Source organism: Alnus glutinosa, chromosome 6, assembly GCF_958979055.1.
Source record: "Alnus glutinosa chromosome 6, dhAlnGlut1.1, whole genome shotgun sequence".
NCBI lineage: Eukaryota > Viridiplantae > Streptophyta > Magnoliopsida > Fagales > Betulaceae > Alnus > Alnus glutinosa.
In genome coordinates this window covers 16,388,777-16,406,874 of record NC_084891.1, presented here as the reverse complement: position 1 = coordinate 16,406,874, position 18,098 = coordinate 16,388,777, and the positions used below count along the sequence as shown (strand labels likewise).

Sequence of the window (18,098 nt, the reverse complement as noted above, 5' to 3'; positions counted from 1 at the left end):
TTTGACTTTTGACTGATCTAACATTGATTTTCTCTTTTGTTTAGAAAATTCAGTTGTTTTAAATCATATCAGCAAACTTCATACCTTATTGAGAAAGCTTTCACACACACACACACACATATAGCATGAGTTAAGTAATCTATTTAAAATTTCTATCTGCATGCAGGGAAATTTGTACTTATTAAATACTTAACTCTTAATTATATCTTTGCATATTTTTGAAATATTATTTGACTGTTGTATCGGTTATTTATACATACATGTTCTGAAGCTAAAACTCAATTAGCGACGGCACATGATTTTGATTAAAACTCAATTAGAGGCGGCAAAAAAAAAAAAGAAAAAAAGTGTGAAATTGAATCTTAGTATTTTTCTTTGAAACGACGTTAATGTGCTTTTTTCTTAAAGACGCTGTTTGAGTTAAAATCAACTGAAATTGAATCTGAGCCAATTTTTCTACAACAAATGTGTCCGGTACAGAATTCTCTCTACAGCATGTAAACCAGTTCCGTTAGTTAATTGTTGAATTGTTGCCTTCTGTTTACATATGTTGAATTCTACCGTTGTTTGATGCCTTTGTGTATTGGTAGCTACTTGCAGTTGCTTTTGTTGCTACTTGTATTTTTACTTGTTGCAGTTCTCTCCAGTTACATAGTTGGAGTTTTGCATTTTCAATAATATTAGTGATTTATATATAGTAGCAATTAAAAAATAAAAAATAAAAAAAAAATCGACTTGATACAAGCTCAAATCCTAAGGATTCATTTTTTTTTTCCTCACTTCAAGTGGGGATGCATAGCAAACACGATTTCAAGTTTGAAATTGGTTTTCAAAATACGAATTTAAGACTAAATTGGTGAAAAGTTCTCTACAAATAATAATTAAATGGTTTTACCTATATAAAAAAAATAATAATTAAATGGTTTATAAGTGGTTTCGAAAATACGATTTTAAGACTAAAAAAATTGAAAAGTGGTATACAAATAATAATAATAAAATGAACAAACATATTTTAGCCTCTTGAATTATCATTACAATTTCATTTACGCCTCTAAATTTTAAAAGGTGACATCAGGGCCCACATACTACCATTGCGTGTCTAATTAGATACTATTGTGTTTTTCTCTCCAAAATATCTTTGAAGTTATTAAAAAATAAAATAAAAATAACTATTTAAAAAAAAAAAAAAAATTAACGAGGCTAATATGAAAAGAGCCACACATTTTTTGGGTTTTTTTTTTTTTTTTTTTTTTTTAATAATTTATATGTACATATTTTTCCAAATGGTTGTTTTTAAATAATTTTAAGTAGGGTTGTACATGCGGATGTGAATGCGGTTATTGGTAATATCCACATCTGCATCTACGATTATTAACCGATATCTGCGTAGTTACTTTGGTTATGAACTGCTATCTGTATTTTAGGTAATGGACGTTTTGGACTAAAATTATATCTTATTTTAAATGATTTTAAAAATGTTTTAGTCATGCTTTTTAGTGTTTTGGGCATGTTTTAGTTGTGTGTATGTGTGTGTGGGTTTTTTTTTTTTAAAGTGCTGATGTTTTAAATTAAATCTATATCTTGATTCCACATTTCAACTTAAAAATAATAAAAGAAGATCCAAACACCCCATGATGGGTATTAAACACCAAAACGACTTTGCTTTAATTAATTTGTTTATATATATGTATATATATATATAGTGTGTGCAGATCCGTTTACTTTAAAATTACTATTCACATATGCAGTTAGTGATTTTTTCTAATTGTATATGCATGTAGGAATACCGAATATCAGTTAGCTGCGGATGTCTAATTTGACATGTATTAGTAGTACGAAACCTATATTCTGAATAAAAAACTTTATTTTGTATTTTTGCTAATCTTGGGGGTTGACATTATTTTTTAGTTGTTTAGGGAGAAGATTTGTTCTAGTTGAAAATTTAGAAAAATATTATCAACCGAGGGATAGTTTGAGCATGCCTGATTTTTGTCCAAAAATCCAATTTCTTCGCTGAAAACCCCACGGGCCATGGCCCCTCGGATCCGAATTTTAAAGTTGAAAGTTGAAACCGCTGGCCTGTCCTTTTTGCGATTACAACGGCAGACGGTACAGCCCCGCCAGCTGTTTTCGCGAAGTAGGCCACGCGTATGAAACACCAAATCTAGGCGAGTATCAGCTACAATGTAGTTGTAATAGACTAAAAAAAACAATGGATCTCAACCGTCAATATTCATATTCACTGCAAGACCCATGGATCAACCAACTATCGCACGGCTGGTTGCACAATATAAATAGCTAAAAATACCGCTTCATTTTCTGCATTTTTGCAATCCTAAGTCCTAACCCTCCACTGAGCATCATATTCTGCTTCTTCAAAAAGCGCCCAGTTATTAATTTCAAACAAAGAATTTCTCGGCGTTTCCGGTTCCTTACGGGAGGGCTGGGGATGGGTTGTTCGGAGAACTCGCAGTTGAAAACAGTTCTTGGCGACGCTGGTTACGTGCTCGAAGATGTTCCTCACCTCACCGATTACATTCCTGATCTTCCCGTATCTCTCTCTCTCTCTCTCTCTGATTTTTATTTTGTGGATTTGTTTAGGTTTAATTTAGTTCTACGAAGTGACAGTCGTTGTTTGGATCAATGTCGTTTAAGCGATCAATTAACATTCTATTAAATTTCCGAAATGCTATAGCAATCGCTGGTTCAATATATAGAATAAATATAGCTTTCTCACATCGAAATTTACGAGCTCCTATATGTTCGATTCCTTTATTTATTAAATTTTATTCTCATGGGTGCTGGGTTGTATCGCAGACTTATCCTAATCCATTGCAATTCAATCCTGCTTACTCGGTGGTTAAGTAAGTAAAAGTTTCAAGACGATTGATTGTTTTATCTTTTGTGGTTATTGCTTTCTTTTATTTAATGGTTTTGGTTCGACAATATGATCATTTTTAACGCGGCTTTCTTTTTGTTTTCAGGCAGTATTTTGTTAATTCAGATGATACCGTTACTCAGAAGGTCAATTCTGCTCTTTAACTTGAGATATATATATATATATTCTATTATGTGTGCATGTGTATCCAAAATACTGCATTTGCTGTTAGAGAAGTTGGTATTATATTGGTATGTGAGACTAAGCTCTAACTGTGTTGCACACACGATTTTATTACTGCTATGGTTTTGCAATTTTGGTGTGGACAATTTTCAAAAGCAAGCTGGTTTTCATTTTTCTTGGGTATGACAAATCCAAGCACAAAAGGCATGTTTGGCATGCACTCAAGAGATTGCTCACACTTGTTCCTTCTTTGTTTAGATCAATGACCGGAAAAATTTGTTGGTTTTGCTCATTTACAGATTGTTGTTCACCAGAGTAGCCCAAGAGGGATACACTTTCGGCGTGCAGGACCTCGCCAAAAGGTATTGCTTCCCATAGTGTCTGAATGCTGTTGAAGTAACTTCAAGTCATGTTCATGTTAGTAACATGTACCTATTATGTTACTCAGGTCTATTTTGAGCCAGATGAAGTGCATGCGTGTATCGTAACATGTGGTGGTCTGTGCCCCGGGCTCAACACGGTGATCAGGGAAATTGTGTGTGGTCTTTATCACATGTACGGTGTCAATAGGATCCTCGGGATAGAGGTGAGTAGTGATATTGATTGATGCTTTGCTAGAAAAATTTGAGCTCGTTACCATTTCTTCTTTGTCTTTCATATATGTTTATGCAGTTATGCTGCTTTCCGTTTCCGGATAGGAGTTGTGTAGGTCAATCTTTAGGGTAATCCAGGCCCCCTACTTGCTTTCAGTCAAAAAGGGCGAAAAAGAAAGAAAAATAGTAACTATGAGATCAGAATTAACTTCTGTGAGTGTAACGAGAACATAGAAGTGTTTGTTTCATGTCTGAAAATAATCTAAAATTCAGATGATCAATCTTCCTAGAGATTTAATGGCACTTCCTCCCCCTATAAGAATGAGGTGAGGGTGAGGTTCTGGGCTTAAGAGGCATTAGGTGCATGAGAGAGAGAGAGAGAGATGATCAATCTTCCTAAAGATTTAATGGCACTTCCTCGCCCTATAAGAATGGGGTGAGGGCAAGGTTCTGGGCTTAAGAGGCATTAGGTGCATGTGGAGAGAGATATTTAGTGGCACTTCCTCCCCCTATAAGAATGGGGTGAGGGCGAGGTTCTGGGCTTAAGAGGCATTAGGTGCATGTGGAGAGAGAGAGAGTCACTGTATGCAACTGTTATCCGCGTCATGTATATATCTATGCATCTATTTCAATTGGAAATAGGCTAGTAGGAGCACACAACATAAAGGTTAGTGGTTCTAATTAAGTATGGATGCTTGAGGTAGACCAGCCATGAACGTGTCTTTATTGGAATTTAGAGATACCATATTTGGTTATTGTTTTTGAGTACTTTTGGCAGCATGTGCTCAAAGCTTTTAGAAATTTGAATGATACTACTTAATCAAGGATAAAAATTTATTTGAGTCTTATATCTATATATTTGACTTTTAGTATTTTGATGCATTACTCTTCAATTCAACTAGCTTCAGTTGCTTTGTATTTCCTTTTAGCGTGATTACAATTTTTCTTTTCACAACGTTTGTGCAAGATCTCTATGGTGTGGTCTTGGTGTACAGCACAGGTGCCAGGTTTTTATGTGTCTTATGACTTTTAATTCGTTGACCTTCATATGTCACAAGGATGCAGGACAGGGCCATTCCAAGAAATTACATTGGAAACTAATCAATTCTGGAATAGTTCCAAGAACCAAAAGCATAATTTTTGCGTTGCTATATATTCTTCCTTCATTGTGACTCTTTTCTAGGTTGACCAACATAATTTGGTGATATAAGTTTTAAATATCATCAGCACCTTGTTCTATGAACCCTTTGCATCACGCTGGCCTACACATGTTGAATGGACATGATATAATTATATGTTACTGGATGATTCTTGCATCGCATTAATATAGTAAACGGACAAGTATGACACCTGGATATCTAACTGCGCATAACCACATGGCTGAATACAAGTTGTGGGTTAGCACTTACGTGGTGTGTTGTACCTGGCGTCCATTTCCAAGCGGTGCTGATGCTGAGGTCTTGAAAATTGCAGCACATTGTTATTAAAACATATCTTTGTAATACAAGTTTTGCTGATAAAGTTTTGACATTTTGTTAAACAGAATATTTCTACTTCATAATTTGAGACTCACTTCTTGATTCAGTGGCTCACTAACAATATCTGTTTGATGTGTATTTAGGGAGGATACAGGGGCTTCTATGCCCGAAATACCATTACTTTAACACCAAAGGTTGTTAATGATATCCATAAACGTGGTGGTACCATCATTGGGACCTCACGAGGCGGCCATGATACCTCAAAGATAGTTGACAGCATTCAGGATCGTGGAATTAATCAGGTGTGGAAAGAGGCTTGCTATATTCAATTAATTATTCTGCAATGGTTTTTTTATAAATCAATAAACTCAAAGTTCATTTTATATATTTGTTTGAGCCACACACACAATTCCTTTGGTTGAGTATTTATTGTTGCTGTTATTTAATCTAGGTTTATATAATTGGAGGAGATGGAACTCAAAAAGGAGCAGCTGTCATATACGAGGTAATTTCATTTATTAAATTAAAGGAAAAAAGAGATGTTGGAGAGAATCAGTTTGATAATGTAATATATAGCCTTCTCAATTTGTGGAGATGTTGAATGTGATAGCTGGGGCTACTTAGTTAAAGGGATGCAGCCAACTTTTTTGTTTTTGAATTTCTGGAAAACAGTATATGTGTGTTGACCCTACAATTTTATGACCAACTTTGCCTGATCTAAATGATCGGCAGTCAAATCTCTCTCTCTCTCTCTCCACAAATACACAAAAATTTAAGAGTCACTGACTTCAATTGTTCGATAGGTTTTATGTGATAATTCTAAGCTTTTGATCATTTGGCGTCTACAAATGTCCTTGGGCTGTGCAAAGATAGTATAAAATGTTTGTAGAATTTTATTCTGCTTTCTTACATTTTTCATAATTTTGTCAGCATATCTGTGTCCCTGTCATTTACCAAAGAACCAAAGTGTGGGTCCCTATTACTCTAAAACATTATTTTGAAGATTAAAATATAAATATATGGCTGCAAGCCTTCAAGCACTGTTCTATGTACACAACAATTCAAATTTGTGTAAGTCAGAAAACAGGCAAAATAACTTCCTTCTGTTGCTGTGGAGATTTAAGCCATTCAACAAATATGACTTCCTTCATCCACCAATGCTGACAAACTTCTCTGGCTTCTGCTGCTGTCATCTATAGCACAAAGTTCCAACATAGATAAAAGGCCTGGTGTTTGGGGGTGGCTTGGCCACCCCATGTTCTTGAGATTGGTTTTTTCGTTTCTTTTTTTTTTTCTTTTAATATAATTTTTAGAATTTTTTTATTATGGGTATTTTGTCATTGGCTGGACATGGGGGGGGGGGGGGGGGGGGATGTGGACTTTATATAGTAATTGGTCCATGTTGATAGTATTTTAAATGAGTTGAGTTTGACTTTAGGCTTTATGACCAGCTATAAAATGGGTCAAGTTAGACTTGTTAAAGAAAATACTAAAAAGTTCAGGTTAGGTTGAGTTCATGTTATCATCTAAAGTGCTTCATCTAACCTGAACTGACTTATAGCCATGCTTAGCCCACCATTTTTCTTGTGTCTTAGTTATTTATACGTTTTACTTCCTACTGGGCAGGAAATTAGACGACGTGGACTCAAAGTTGCAGTTGCTGGAATTCCTAAAACGATAGATAACGACATTCCGGTACTTCTTATCCATAAACTGAACTCAATTCAATGATCTAATGTTTCCTCATCATTTTTGTTTGCATTAATCCTTGAAATAACTAATGTGAAACCTTCCATTCACTCAGGTTATTGACAGGTCCTTTGGTTTTGATACTGCGGTTGAGGAAGCCCAACGTGCCATCAATGCAGCCCATGTTGAAGCTGGAAGTATTGAGAATGGTGTTGGTGTTGTAAAATTAATGGGACGCTACTGTGGTATGCTCTGCGTTTATGTTTAATATTCTTGTAGGTTTTAAAGCACTGGGTTTATGATCTTAATGTAAATTATATAGCCTTTACATGTTTTTAATAATTATCATGTCTATCTTTTCGTATATTTTTTACAATCTAACAGGATCCTACTGCAGGTTTCATTGCTATGCATGCTACTCTTGCCAGCCGTGATGTGGACTGTTGTTTAATTCCTGAGTCTCCCTTCAATCTTGAAGGAAAAGGTGGACTTTTTGAATATATCGAAAAACAACTCAAAGAAAATGGGCATATGGTTATTGTGATAGCTGAGGGAGCAGGACAGGATCTTCTTTCAAAGTCTTTGCAATCCATGGACTTGAAAGATGCTTCAGGGAACAAGATACTACAAGATGTAGGGCTATGGATATCTCAGAGGATCAAGGTATCTCTTATAAAAGGACAAACATACTACATTTTTTTATTAAAAAAAAAAATGGTTTTAAATCTCTTTTGTGCAAATACTAGGTTTGTGGCTTACGTGTGCACATCTTATCTGTGTGCACAATAGGGGTGCAAAAATACTGGACTTTTTGATCTACAGGATTAAAAGATAAAATCTATGCTGCGCAATTGGCTTGTGATTGATGCATGGCGCATGCACATCTTATCTATGTCTATATTAGGGGATGTGCTAAGTATTTAACCTTTTGGTTTACATGATTAAAAGTATAATTATATGCTAATTGGAATTAGGTTGCACAAGATTTTACATCCATATCCATTCCTGATGGGATAGTCATCGGAATTTTGCAATGTCTCTTTTTGTTGGTCAGTGATGTGTTATATGGGTTATTTTTACTCTAAATCAAATTGTTCGAGCTTATGACAGACGAGGGGAATGGAGGTCTTCGTTTTGTTGAGAGGAGCAAAGGGGTATCTCGAGTGTGGTGTAATATGGTGGAGGAGATGATTAAAGGGAAGAATTTGAGAGAGTTTTGTAAGACTCTTACGGTTGGTAGCAGAGCATTTGTTGCATGGAGTTGTGCAAATGGTCATGGAAGGTATTTGGCGGTGGTGGAATACGGTGGAGGGCGGAGAGCATTCAGTCTCATTCTAGAGGGCAGGGAAGGTGGGGGGGGGGGGGGGGGGGGGGGGGGGGGGGGTGGCAAAATTGTGTTGTGGAGATGAGAAAGGTGGTAGATTATATCGAGTCGCACTTCGTTCTTGGGAGTAGGTCTAGTAAGTCACACGGTGGCTCAAAATCAAATGGGGCTTGTGGTAATATGCCGATGCCAGAAAATAAGATTCTAATGGTGGATCGTGGATGATGATTGTATGTGGAAGCTCTGGTAGGGAAGGGGCATTATCAAGAAATTGAGTCTTTAGCAGGGGTAGAATAGGTACTTTGGAGACAAACGATGAAGGGTAAGGATAGATGTGGTAAGAAGGTGCAGCTGTACCCAGAAATTTTGGTGTGCAAGTTGGCGATGACAACTTGAAGTTCCCTTCGGTGGTTTTGGATGATTTCCTTGATTTATAGTATCTAAAAGATTTGCTGGTGTCCCTTCAAAGGGAAGTGGAACTGTGTCTGGTAAGAATAAAGGTGGGCCAGGTATCCTTTGGGCTCATGAATGATGAAGCAAAGGGATTGATTTAGCCCAATTCGCAAGGAAAGGGTTTGGCCGTTTTGACTGAAGGTGCGGGTCATAAGAATTTGGGCCCTTGTGTTCCAAGTGTCAATGTGGGCTTGTGTTTAAATAAGTATGAAGGGTCTACAAGGAAGAAAAGCCTAGCGTTGAAGAGGAAGATAAAATTTTCTCATCCAAGGATGATGTTAATTCTGCTTTAAGTGAGCAAGCCCAAACTTCTACGAAGAATGATGAGGGGTCAAGCAGGAAAGCTTTGGTCGTTTGTCAATGGCGGGTTAAACCCAAAGCAATTGTGAAATGGAGAGTGAATGAAGGTGAGGTGGGTTTCTTCGCGGGTTTGAGCAAGTCTAACGAGATGGATGTTTCTCTAGCAGAACCATGACAAGCTTTTGCGAGTAGAGTAGTTCAGGCAAGCGGTGATGTTGGAGGGTGTTGATTGCTTAGCCGTTGATAGCAAAAGTTTTCAAAACTACTGGGTCATTTACAAAAAAGGCTGAAGGAAACATGGGTGTTGGTGCTGAGGGCATTAGCTAGCAGAAGTGTGGGTTATTGAAATAAGGGATTTCTTCAGGCTTCTTTTTCAATAATGGTTCACGAATTATTAATGTGTTCAAGGTTGCAGGTGAATGGGTCTTTGGAAGGTGTGCCCTTAGGAAGTTCTTTCAATAGGGAGGGTAGATTGTTACTACGATGAGATAGTTAAGGTGGGTGCTCCTTAGGTTCTGCAATGGGCGCTTGACATCAGAGAAAGGGAGAGAGGGCATTCCTTGGATTTTTTGTTTTTTTTTAATAATTTTAATTTTATTTTATTTTATTTTTTTTATTTTTATTTTTTTTATTTTTATTTTTATTTTTTTCTGGGACCCCCCTTGTTTCTTTGGGGGAAGGTAGCATTGAGAGTCAGAATCTCCAGGTGGTGTGAGCAAACTATGCGAATGGCAATAAGAACGAAACTGGTATGTTTTCCTCCTGTGGGGATGTGAATCATCCTTTTATGTGAGTGGTGCCTAATCCTGGTGAGGAGTTGAAGGGAAGTTAGCCGTTGATAGTCCATCCACTTGCTGTAGTTGAAGAATAGAGGTTGCCTGAATCAGTATCATCAAATTGAGTGGTTTAAAGGGTGAAAAATTCCTGCCATGTAGTGAGATTGTTTTGTGAGGGATTTGAGGATCAGATGATGGCTTTACTGCAATATAAGGAAGTCATCAATAGAATGGTTCGGCTAGCGCTCCAGATTTATGTTCTAAGTCAGCTAACAAAGAAAACTGTGAATTAAAGAGGTTGGTTTGTTGTGTTAATTATGATACAAATGGAGGTCACTCTAATAGAGTTAGAGGAAATGGGAGGGGTCTTAATTGTTCCTTATGAAACCTAAGATTGTCTTGTGGAATGTGAGAGGGATAAAAGGTTGAAGATTTGAGACCGTAGGGATCAGAAGGCATATATTATTTGTTTACAAGACGCTAAATTGGAGTCTATTTTTAGGGATGTGGTGCGTTTATGGGGTTATCAACATGTGGACTAGTCTTATTTGGGGTTGAGAGGAGCTTCTGGAGGGATATTGTTAATGTGGGATAGGCAAGTGGTGGAAAAGATTGAGGATTGTGTTAGTGATAATTTTGAATGGGCTTTTGCAGGTGTGTATGGTCCTAATGACGATAATGACAGGAAATTACTTTGGGACTAATTAGTTGGGCTTATGAGTTGGTGGGAGGTGCTATGGTATATTGGGAGTGATTTTAATTTTGTTCATTAACCATGTGAGAGATCAGGCGACTCTAGATAGTCCCCAACTTTGCTAGACATTTTGGAATTCATTTTTCATAAGGGTCTCCTAGACATTCCTCTTATAGGTGGGAATTTCACGTGGTCAAATAATCGTGATTCTCGATCTTTGTCCACATTTGATAGGTTTCTTATCTCTACAGATTGGGAAGAACAATTTCCTAATGTCTCTCAGATGAGAGCCCCTAGAATCCTGTCAGATCATATTCTTTGATGTTAGATTGTTGTGTTTTGGGCAGCAGTGGTCAATATTTTAAGTTTGAGAATATGTGGCCGAAGTCAGAGAGATTTGTAGAGCAGGTGAAAACATGGTGGTTGTCCTACAATTTTCAGAGATCTCCTAGTTTTGTGCTGATGCGCAAGTTGAAACCCTTGAATACGAATTTGAAGAAATGGAATGAAGAGGTTTTTGGGAACGTTGGGAAGCAAAAAAAAAAAAGATGATCTTTTGGATGGAATTTGTGAGTTTGATATTATTGCAAAGGGAAGACATTTAACTGAGGATGAAAGGTTGAGAAAGGAAGAATTTTCTGGGGAGTTGGAGAGGTTTATTCTTCTCGAAGAGGAGTTAGAGGCAGAAGTCAAAGGGCTCTTTGGTTGAGAGAGGGAGACAAGAACTCTAAATTTTTCCACCGTGTGAAATTTTCATAGAAGAAATAATTCTGTGGATTCTTTAGTTGTTAGTGAGTCCATGTCTTCAAACTACACAGAAATAAGGGAGCATATTGTGTAATTTTACAATCAGCTGTATTTTGAACAGTTTAGTTGGTGACCAAAATTAGATGACCTGTCTTTCAATTCCATTGGTGCGGAGGAGGGCTCTTGGTTGGAAAGAACTTTTGAGGAGAGTGAAAGTGTTGGAGGTGGTGAGAGACTAGAATGGTGATGAGACCTCCGGTCTTGATGGCTTGTCCATGACATTTTTCCAGATGTGTTGGGAGATAATTAAAGAGGATATTATGGATGTTTTCAAGGAGTTTCATAGCTGAGGGAAGTTTGAAAAGAGCTTTAATGCAACTTTTATTTCCCCTTTCCCCAAAAAGCCGATATTGTGGATATTAAGGACTTTTTTCCTATTAGTTTAGTAAGTGATGTTTAAAAAATTATTTCTAAGGTCCTAGCGAACAGGCTGAAAACGGTGTTGGAGAAGATAATTTCTAGTTCTCAAAATGCATATTAGGGGAAGACAAATTCTTGATTCAGTTCTGGTAGTTAATGAATGTCTGGATAGTCAGATTAAATAAGGAAAACCTGGTGTGCCGTATAAATTGGATTTGGAGAAGGCCTATGACCATGTTAATTGGGAGTTTTTGTTGTACTTGTTGAAAAGATGTGGCTTTGGGAGAAATTGAGAGATTGAATAGCGCATTGTATTTCTACGGTGTGTTTCTTCATTCTTATTAATGGTTCTCTTTCTGGATTCTTTAGTAGTTCTCTTGGATTCAGACAAGGGATCATTTATCTCTAATTTGTGGTTGTCATGGAGGCTTAGAGTAAGATGATGTCTACCATAGTGGATAGGGGACTCTTATCAAGTTTTTTTGTGGGGTCCAGGAATAATGATGAGCTTCTAGTGTCTCATCTATTTTGTTTGCAGATGCTTTGATTTTTTTTGTTAAGCAATTGTGAACATCTCTATCATTTGCGATGTCTCTTCATAAGTTTGAAGCGGTTTCGGGGTTGAAGATTAATTTGGCTAAATTATAGATGGTTCATGTTGGAGATGTGGGTAATGTTGAAGGTTTGGCACTTATTCTTGGTTGTAGAGTGGCATCTTTGCTATTGAAGTATTTGGGTCTTCCTCTGGGAGCTTCTTATAAGGCTAAATCTATTTTGAGTGGTATTGTTGAAACAATGAAACGTTGTTTTGCTAGTTGGAATATGCTTTATTTGTCTGAGGGAGGTAGGTTGACTTTGATAATCGGATTGAAACACTTCAAAGGGACATTTTATCTGGTGGAATGGGTGATGTGTTTAAATTCCATTTAGTTAATTGGTTGAAGATTTTCTCCGATGCTATCCGGTGGTTTGAGAGTAAGAAATCTGATTCAATTTTATTAACGCATATCCGAAACCATCTACATATCCAGAACTCTAGTGGTAAGTTTTAGGTTCTAGAATCATAATAGGATTGCAACACTTTGTTTGTAAACGCATGCTAAGATGATAAACATCCAGCATGTGGTTGTAGTTAGGTAATCATAAAAGGATGGCTATGGTGTTACGCTACGGAAAGCAAGGTTATGCGGAGATAGTTGGTGGAGACTAAATATGATAGCATGAGGGGAGATTGGTGTTCCAAGGATATAGCAGAGCCCTTCGGAGGAGTGGGTGTGGAAATATATGAGGAAGGGGTGGGGAGTTTTCTTAAGTTTTGTTAGATTTGAGGTGGGAGAAGGGTTTTAAGATTTAGGGACTAGCCTTTGAAAACAGCTTTTCCGAAACTGTTTAGTATTGCGCGTTGTAAGGGTGCATGGGTGGCGGATCATATGAAGTCCCGTAATGGAAATTTCCACTAGAGTATATCTTTACTAGACCAGTGCATGATTTCTTTCTTTGAGCTTTTTTATTTTATTAGATTGAGGCAAGGTAGTGAAGATAAAATATGTTGGATCCCCTACGAAAGCCGGAAGTCTGAGGTGAGATCCTTTAATTATGTGTTGTCCACTCATGCTAGTTTCCCATTTTTTTGGAAGAGTATTTGGAGAATCTAGGCTTGTGTGGACGACGGCATCAGGAAAATCTTGACTTTGGATAACCGAAGGAAGATCATAGTGGTGGATTGGTGTCTTATGTGAAAGAAGAGTGTGGAGTCTATTGATCATCTTCTATTTCACTGTGAAGTGGCAGGAGAATTATGGATTTTGCTTTTCAATCTGTTTGGTGTTGAATGGGGTTATGCTTAGAAGGGTAATAAAGTTGTTGGCTAGTTGAAGGGTAATATTGTCGTGTCCTGCTGAAGAATTGCTGTATCAGCATGCTACATATCCATATTATACTTTAAATCCCTGTCCCTACCATGCTTCATCTTCTGTACCATATATAGCAATGTTTCAAAAAGTTCTGCTTCAGAAGAGATCTTGTCTTTTGGTTATTTACAACAGTCTTCTGTTTCTCTTGCTGTAGGATCATTTCGCAATGCAGAGTAAGATGGTCCTTAATCTTAAATATATAGGTCAGTGGCCTTAAGTTAACCTCCTTTTTGTGTGTGTTTCTTTTTTACGTTTTCTGTTTTTTTTTTTTCAAATGGGTTTTTCATTGAACCGGCTTTGTAACCAATTAATCTTGCAGATCCTACATACATGATCCGGGCAGTTCCAGGCAATGCTTCTGACAATGTCTACTGCACGCTTCTTGCTCAAAGTGCAGTTCACGGAGCAATGGCTGGGTATACAGGCTTCACAGTTGGGCCTGTCAATGGTAGACATGCTTATATTCCTTTCTACGTAAGTTATTCTGTGTCCTTATATAAACACCGTCTTGTCAGTACTCATGGATTTTTTGCCATTTTGTTTGTTAAAAGGAAACTGACTCATTTTGATCCGAATTCATGTTGTTGGTTACTACCACTCTAATTGAATCTAAAATTCATAGGAAACTACTTCTTAAAGAAATTATGAGGAAAACGGCAAAATCATAATAGTAATGAACTCTTTTCTTATTTTTCTTTCTTTTTCTTTTTTTTTCTTTTTTATTTTTATTTTTATAGATACTTGAAAAGAAATTACATTAAACTAGGGTTGGGCAACCCAAATTAAACACAAGAGCGTAAGTACGTTGAAGCAATGCTTCTGAAAATGTGGGCCTATTGATTCTTGATACGGATGCCAAGAACCCGGGCCACCAGTGAAGGTGTTAAATGGTGTATATGGAATCCCAATGACCCAAACACCATGTGGGTAACCATTACTGAGAATACAAAGAAGATATATACAACAAAAAACCCAGAAATACAGAAAACAAAATGCCCAAAAATACAACAGAGGAAAAATAAAATTAACCAAGATAACTGGAACAGAGGATGGGAGTCTCCATTGCCGGCGCGTGTGAACCACGCGCCAGCTCTTGGAGACCTCTCCCCACCCATGAACGTCGTATGCGACCAAAAACCACCAACAGCAGAGGCGGTTGAAGGCGGAGAGGGGAAATGGGCCTTGCACGCATTGGTGAATGAGAAATTCTTGCTAGCGCGTACAAACCACGCTCCGGTTAGTGGGTATTGGGAGGAGATGCAACTAGTGTTGATGGAATCGGAGGACGATGGCGGTTACGGTGGAGAGGCGTGTGGCATACGAAAACTGGCAAAGATGCGTAGATCTAGATTCTAAATTTTCGATCCAAAAAAATTGCCAAAATTCGCAATAAACACAGAGGATGAAGGAGATAGCCGGTGATAACTTTGTTGATGGAGAAAAGAAATAAAATACCGTGGATAAGGTTAGTTAAAAGGCTAGAACAAGCTTCAGCAAGATAAATGCCTCATCAGAAGCGATAGCAAAGGAAGGAAAAGGGGGGGAGAGAGGGAGAAGAGGGGGTGGGGGGGAAGCACAGAGCTTCCCTCTGCCCATGATGGCTGAGGTTTTTGGTTTTTCAGAGAAAGGAGAAAGGAGGTATGATACTTCTGGGACATATGTTGCTGTCAGATTGTTATGAACTCTTTCAATTGTTAATATGAGTTTCTTATCTCTCTGAATCCTCTTAAATCTTTGGAGGGTGGCCTTAGAGATAACCCTTCATGTACAACTTATTTCCTTCAAATAAGCAGTAAAGTCCTAAGGAAAAACTAAAAGTATATTGTTTGATTTGATTTGATTTTATATTTTATTTTCACTCAATGTGTTCTTTATCTTCTACTGCATCTTTTTATTTGAACTTCACACTGTTAAAAATAAAAATAATAATAATGAAAAAAGAAATGCTCATCTTACTGTGTGACCAAGAGTTAGCACTAAATCTTTGATCTGAATTATTATTAACAGCGTGTCACTGAGAAGCCGAATCAGGTGGTGATTACAGACAGGATGTGGGCAAGACTCCTTGCTTCGACCAACCAGCCAAGCTTTATGAACCCCAAAGATGTGAGGGAAGTGATGAAAGAGGAAGAGCCTCAGACCCAATTGTTGAATGGGGAGAATTGTAACGGTGACAAGTTATTTTGACTAAAGACATTCCTAGTATGTCATAGAAGGAGAGCATTACAATCAGCAGCTGCTCTTAGTTGATGCCTTCCCTCTAATATTGGTTTACAGGAATTTGCTTTTGACTATTTTGTCACGTTGAGAGGTCACTGGTGGTTATTGTCTATAACCAAATTTTCATTTCAAGTTCTATTCTCACACTGCTTCCAAACGAATCCATTAAGATTAGAGTTTGCACTAAAAAAGAGACTCAGAATCTAGTCTAGCCCTCACTATTTTATTATACATATTAGGGAGGAATATAATAATGGTTGAAATTATTTTGTTTTCCTTTATTGCAATAATACATTTTTCTGATGATACTCTCCCTTAAATTGCAGCATTTATATACATATATAAGTCCAGCTCGAAACAGATAAACTCTAAGCGGCTACAATGCAAAGACTTGCCAACACGTTGGTAAGTTGGTCTTCATAAATGAAATTATAATTAACTTCAATATATTTAAGGTACATTTGGTATTGCGATTTTATAAACAAAAAGTGAGATTTTAAACTAAATTGCAAAAAATGACTCGTTTGGAATTGCATTTTTAAAAAATTGCAATTCGAAAAACGTAGAAAATCTGTTTTTTCAAATTGTTGGCAATAGGTACTTTTTAGAAAATGTAGAATTTTAGAAGCTTATATTACGATTTTGTCAAACGTTTAATTGTATTTTTAAAAATTATTTTTTTCAAATCGGACATTTTATTAATTGCTATTTTTAAATTATATTTTTTGAAAAATACGAAGGAAAAAATATACATACCATCATCAAACTCCTACCTATCAATGTCTTTTCTAAACTACTAAAAAAAGCAGTTTTTCATATTTTTTTTAAATAATTTTCAGTTATTCTTTTTTCGTCTTTTTAGTAATGTTTTTTTTTCCTTTTTGTTTTTTTAATTTTTTAATTTTGTTTTTTTTAAAAAAAATAAAATAATATCACTTTTTACGTTTTTTTTTTTCTTCAATTTTTAATTTTAGTTTTCAGTTTTTTTTTTCGAATTTAAAATGACATTTTTTTCTTAATGAAAAGGAATTTATGGTCATTATTGTTTTTTTGTTGGTCTTTGGGGACATTGACATATTTTTGTACGTAGTTTAGGAGGAACACTGACAAGTGAATAGTAATTTGAGGAGAATATATGTATTTTTTCCTAATAAATAATAGAAGTAACAAAATTCCAACGTTGGATCTAAGGAGTCTCGAAGAACTAGCTCACTACACTAATTGCATATACGAAATATTTGATCTGGTGTTAGTCAATTGATTTATCTTCTTAATTAGTCGTTGGTTTCGCGAATCGTCTGATATTGATAGAAATGGAGAAATGAATTCTGTCAAGCAGGAAGAAATGAATTCATATCAACCATATAGATCAGTTACATCCAATGCTTCTTGCTTTCCTTTGAATACAATAAAAGTAGGAGGTAGTGGAACTAGATCATTTTCCACTTCCATGGCTTGTCTCCAAACTGAATTAGATAGTGCATCCTCAATTGTTCTAGGAATAGAAATACTAGAAAGTTGGGAGTATAAGAATTTGGGAGAAGATTAACATACGGACATAAAATAAAAAACACTGACCTCTGGCTATTGTTGCTTAAATATGATAGGAATATGATTAGGGTTAGATAGGTTTAATATTTGAGTTCGAATTTCTGATTAAATTATTTAATATTAGGATTAGAATTTATTTGAATTTGAATATTCGAACTTTAGGTGTTGTCACTTTAAGTATTATATATGTGTGTTTCTATTTAAAGACCATTTGGTATTATGGTGGTCTTCTACCCTTAATAAAGAAATTGTGTTGATTGTGTTGATGTAGTAGAATGGAGCATCTGCAACTTGAAAGGAAAAAGTCTACAAACCATTCTTCATAAGCTTTGTTATGCAGTCTATCATATTTAGCGACAAAGAAATGACTTGTGCCATGGAAATACCCATCGATCAAAAGAGGCTATTGTAGCCCAAATTAAATGGGAAGTCAGGGCAAGGGTTATGTATAGAGGGAAGTTCAAAAAAACTCCTTTATCTGTTAGACTTGTTCATCTTTGGAAGTTGTAGGAGTTGTGTTTTTCTTAGTATCGTTTGAGTTGTAGTCTCCCTGTTTTTGGGAGTGTGTTTTTGATGGAGTGTTGTTGGTTCCCTGTTGTTTAGGAGAGGTTTCAGTGTTTACTGGATAGATTGTACTTTGTCGTGTTTGGTTTATAAAAGTTTCAATTAATCCAAAAAAAAAAAAAAAAAATTGTGTTCTCTCCTACCCAAAAGGAGCTATCGAATCCCATCTCACGTCATTACCCAACCTCGAATACCTATCAAAATACTTGAATTGAAGAACCAAGATTGAATTTTTGTAAATTTGTAGAATCTTAGAATCCTCAAAATATCTAAATGGAGATTGGAGAGCAATAGAATTTTTCGCGTATCTTTTCT

At 36.4% G+C, this 18,098-nt stretch overlaps 1 protein-coding gene across 1 annotated transcript; it reads left to right on the top strand.

Moving 5' to 3' along the window:
* The first annotated feature begins 2,314 nt into the window (after window positions 1-2,314).
* Window positions 2,315-15,800, top strand: LOC133870682 (ATP-dependent 6-phosphofructokinase 3-like). The gene is given in 14 exon segments (XM_062307859.1): window positions 2,315-2,551; window positions 2,818-2,864; window positions 2,985-3,024; window positions 3,361-3,423; window positions 3,510-3,647; window positions 5,276-5,434; window positions 5,584-5,637; window positions 6,759-6,827; window positions 6,937-7,066; window positions 7,219-7,484; window positions 13,603-13,651; window positions 13,768-13,922; window positions 15,456-15,626; window positions 15,629-15,800. Coding segments are annotated over 14 exon segments (1,476 nt in total). The 5' UTR covers window positions 2,315-2,449; the 3' UTR covers window positions 15,662-15,800.
* The last annotated feature ends 2,298 nt before the right edge of the window (window positions 15,801-18,098 follow it).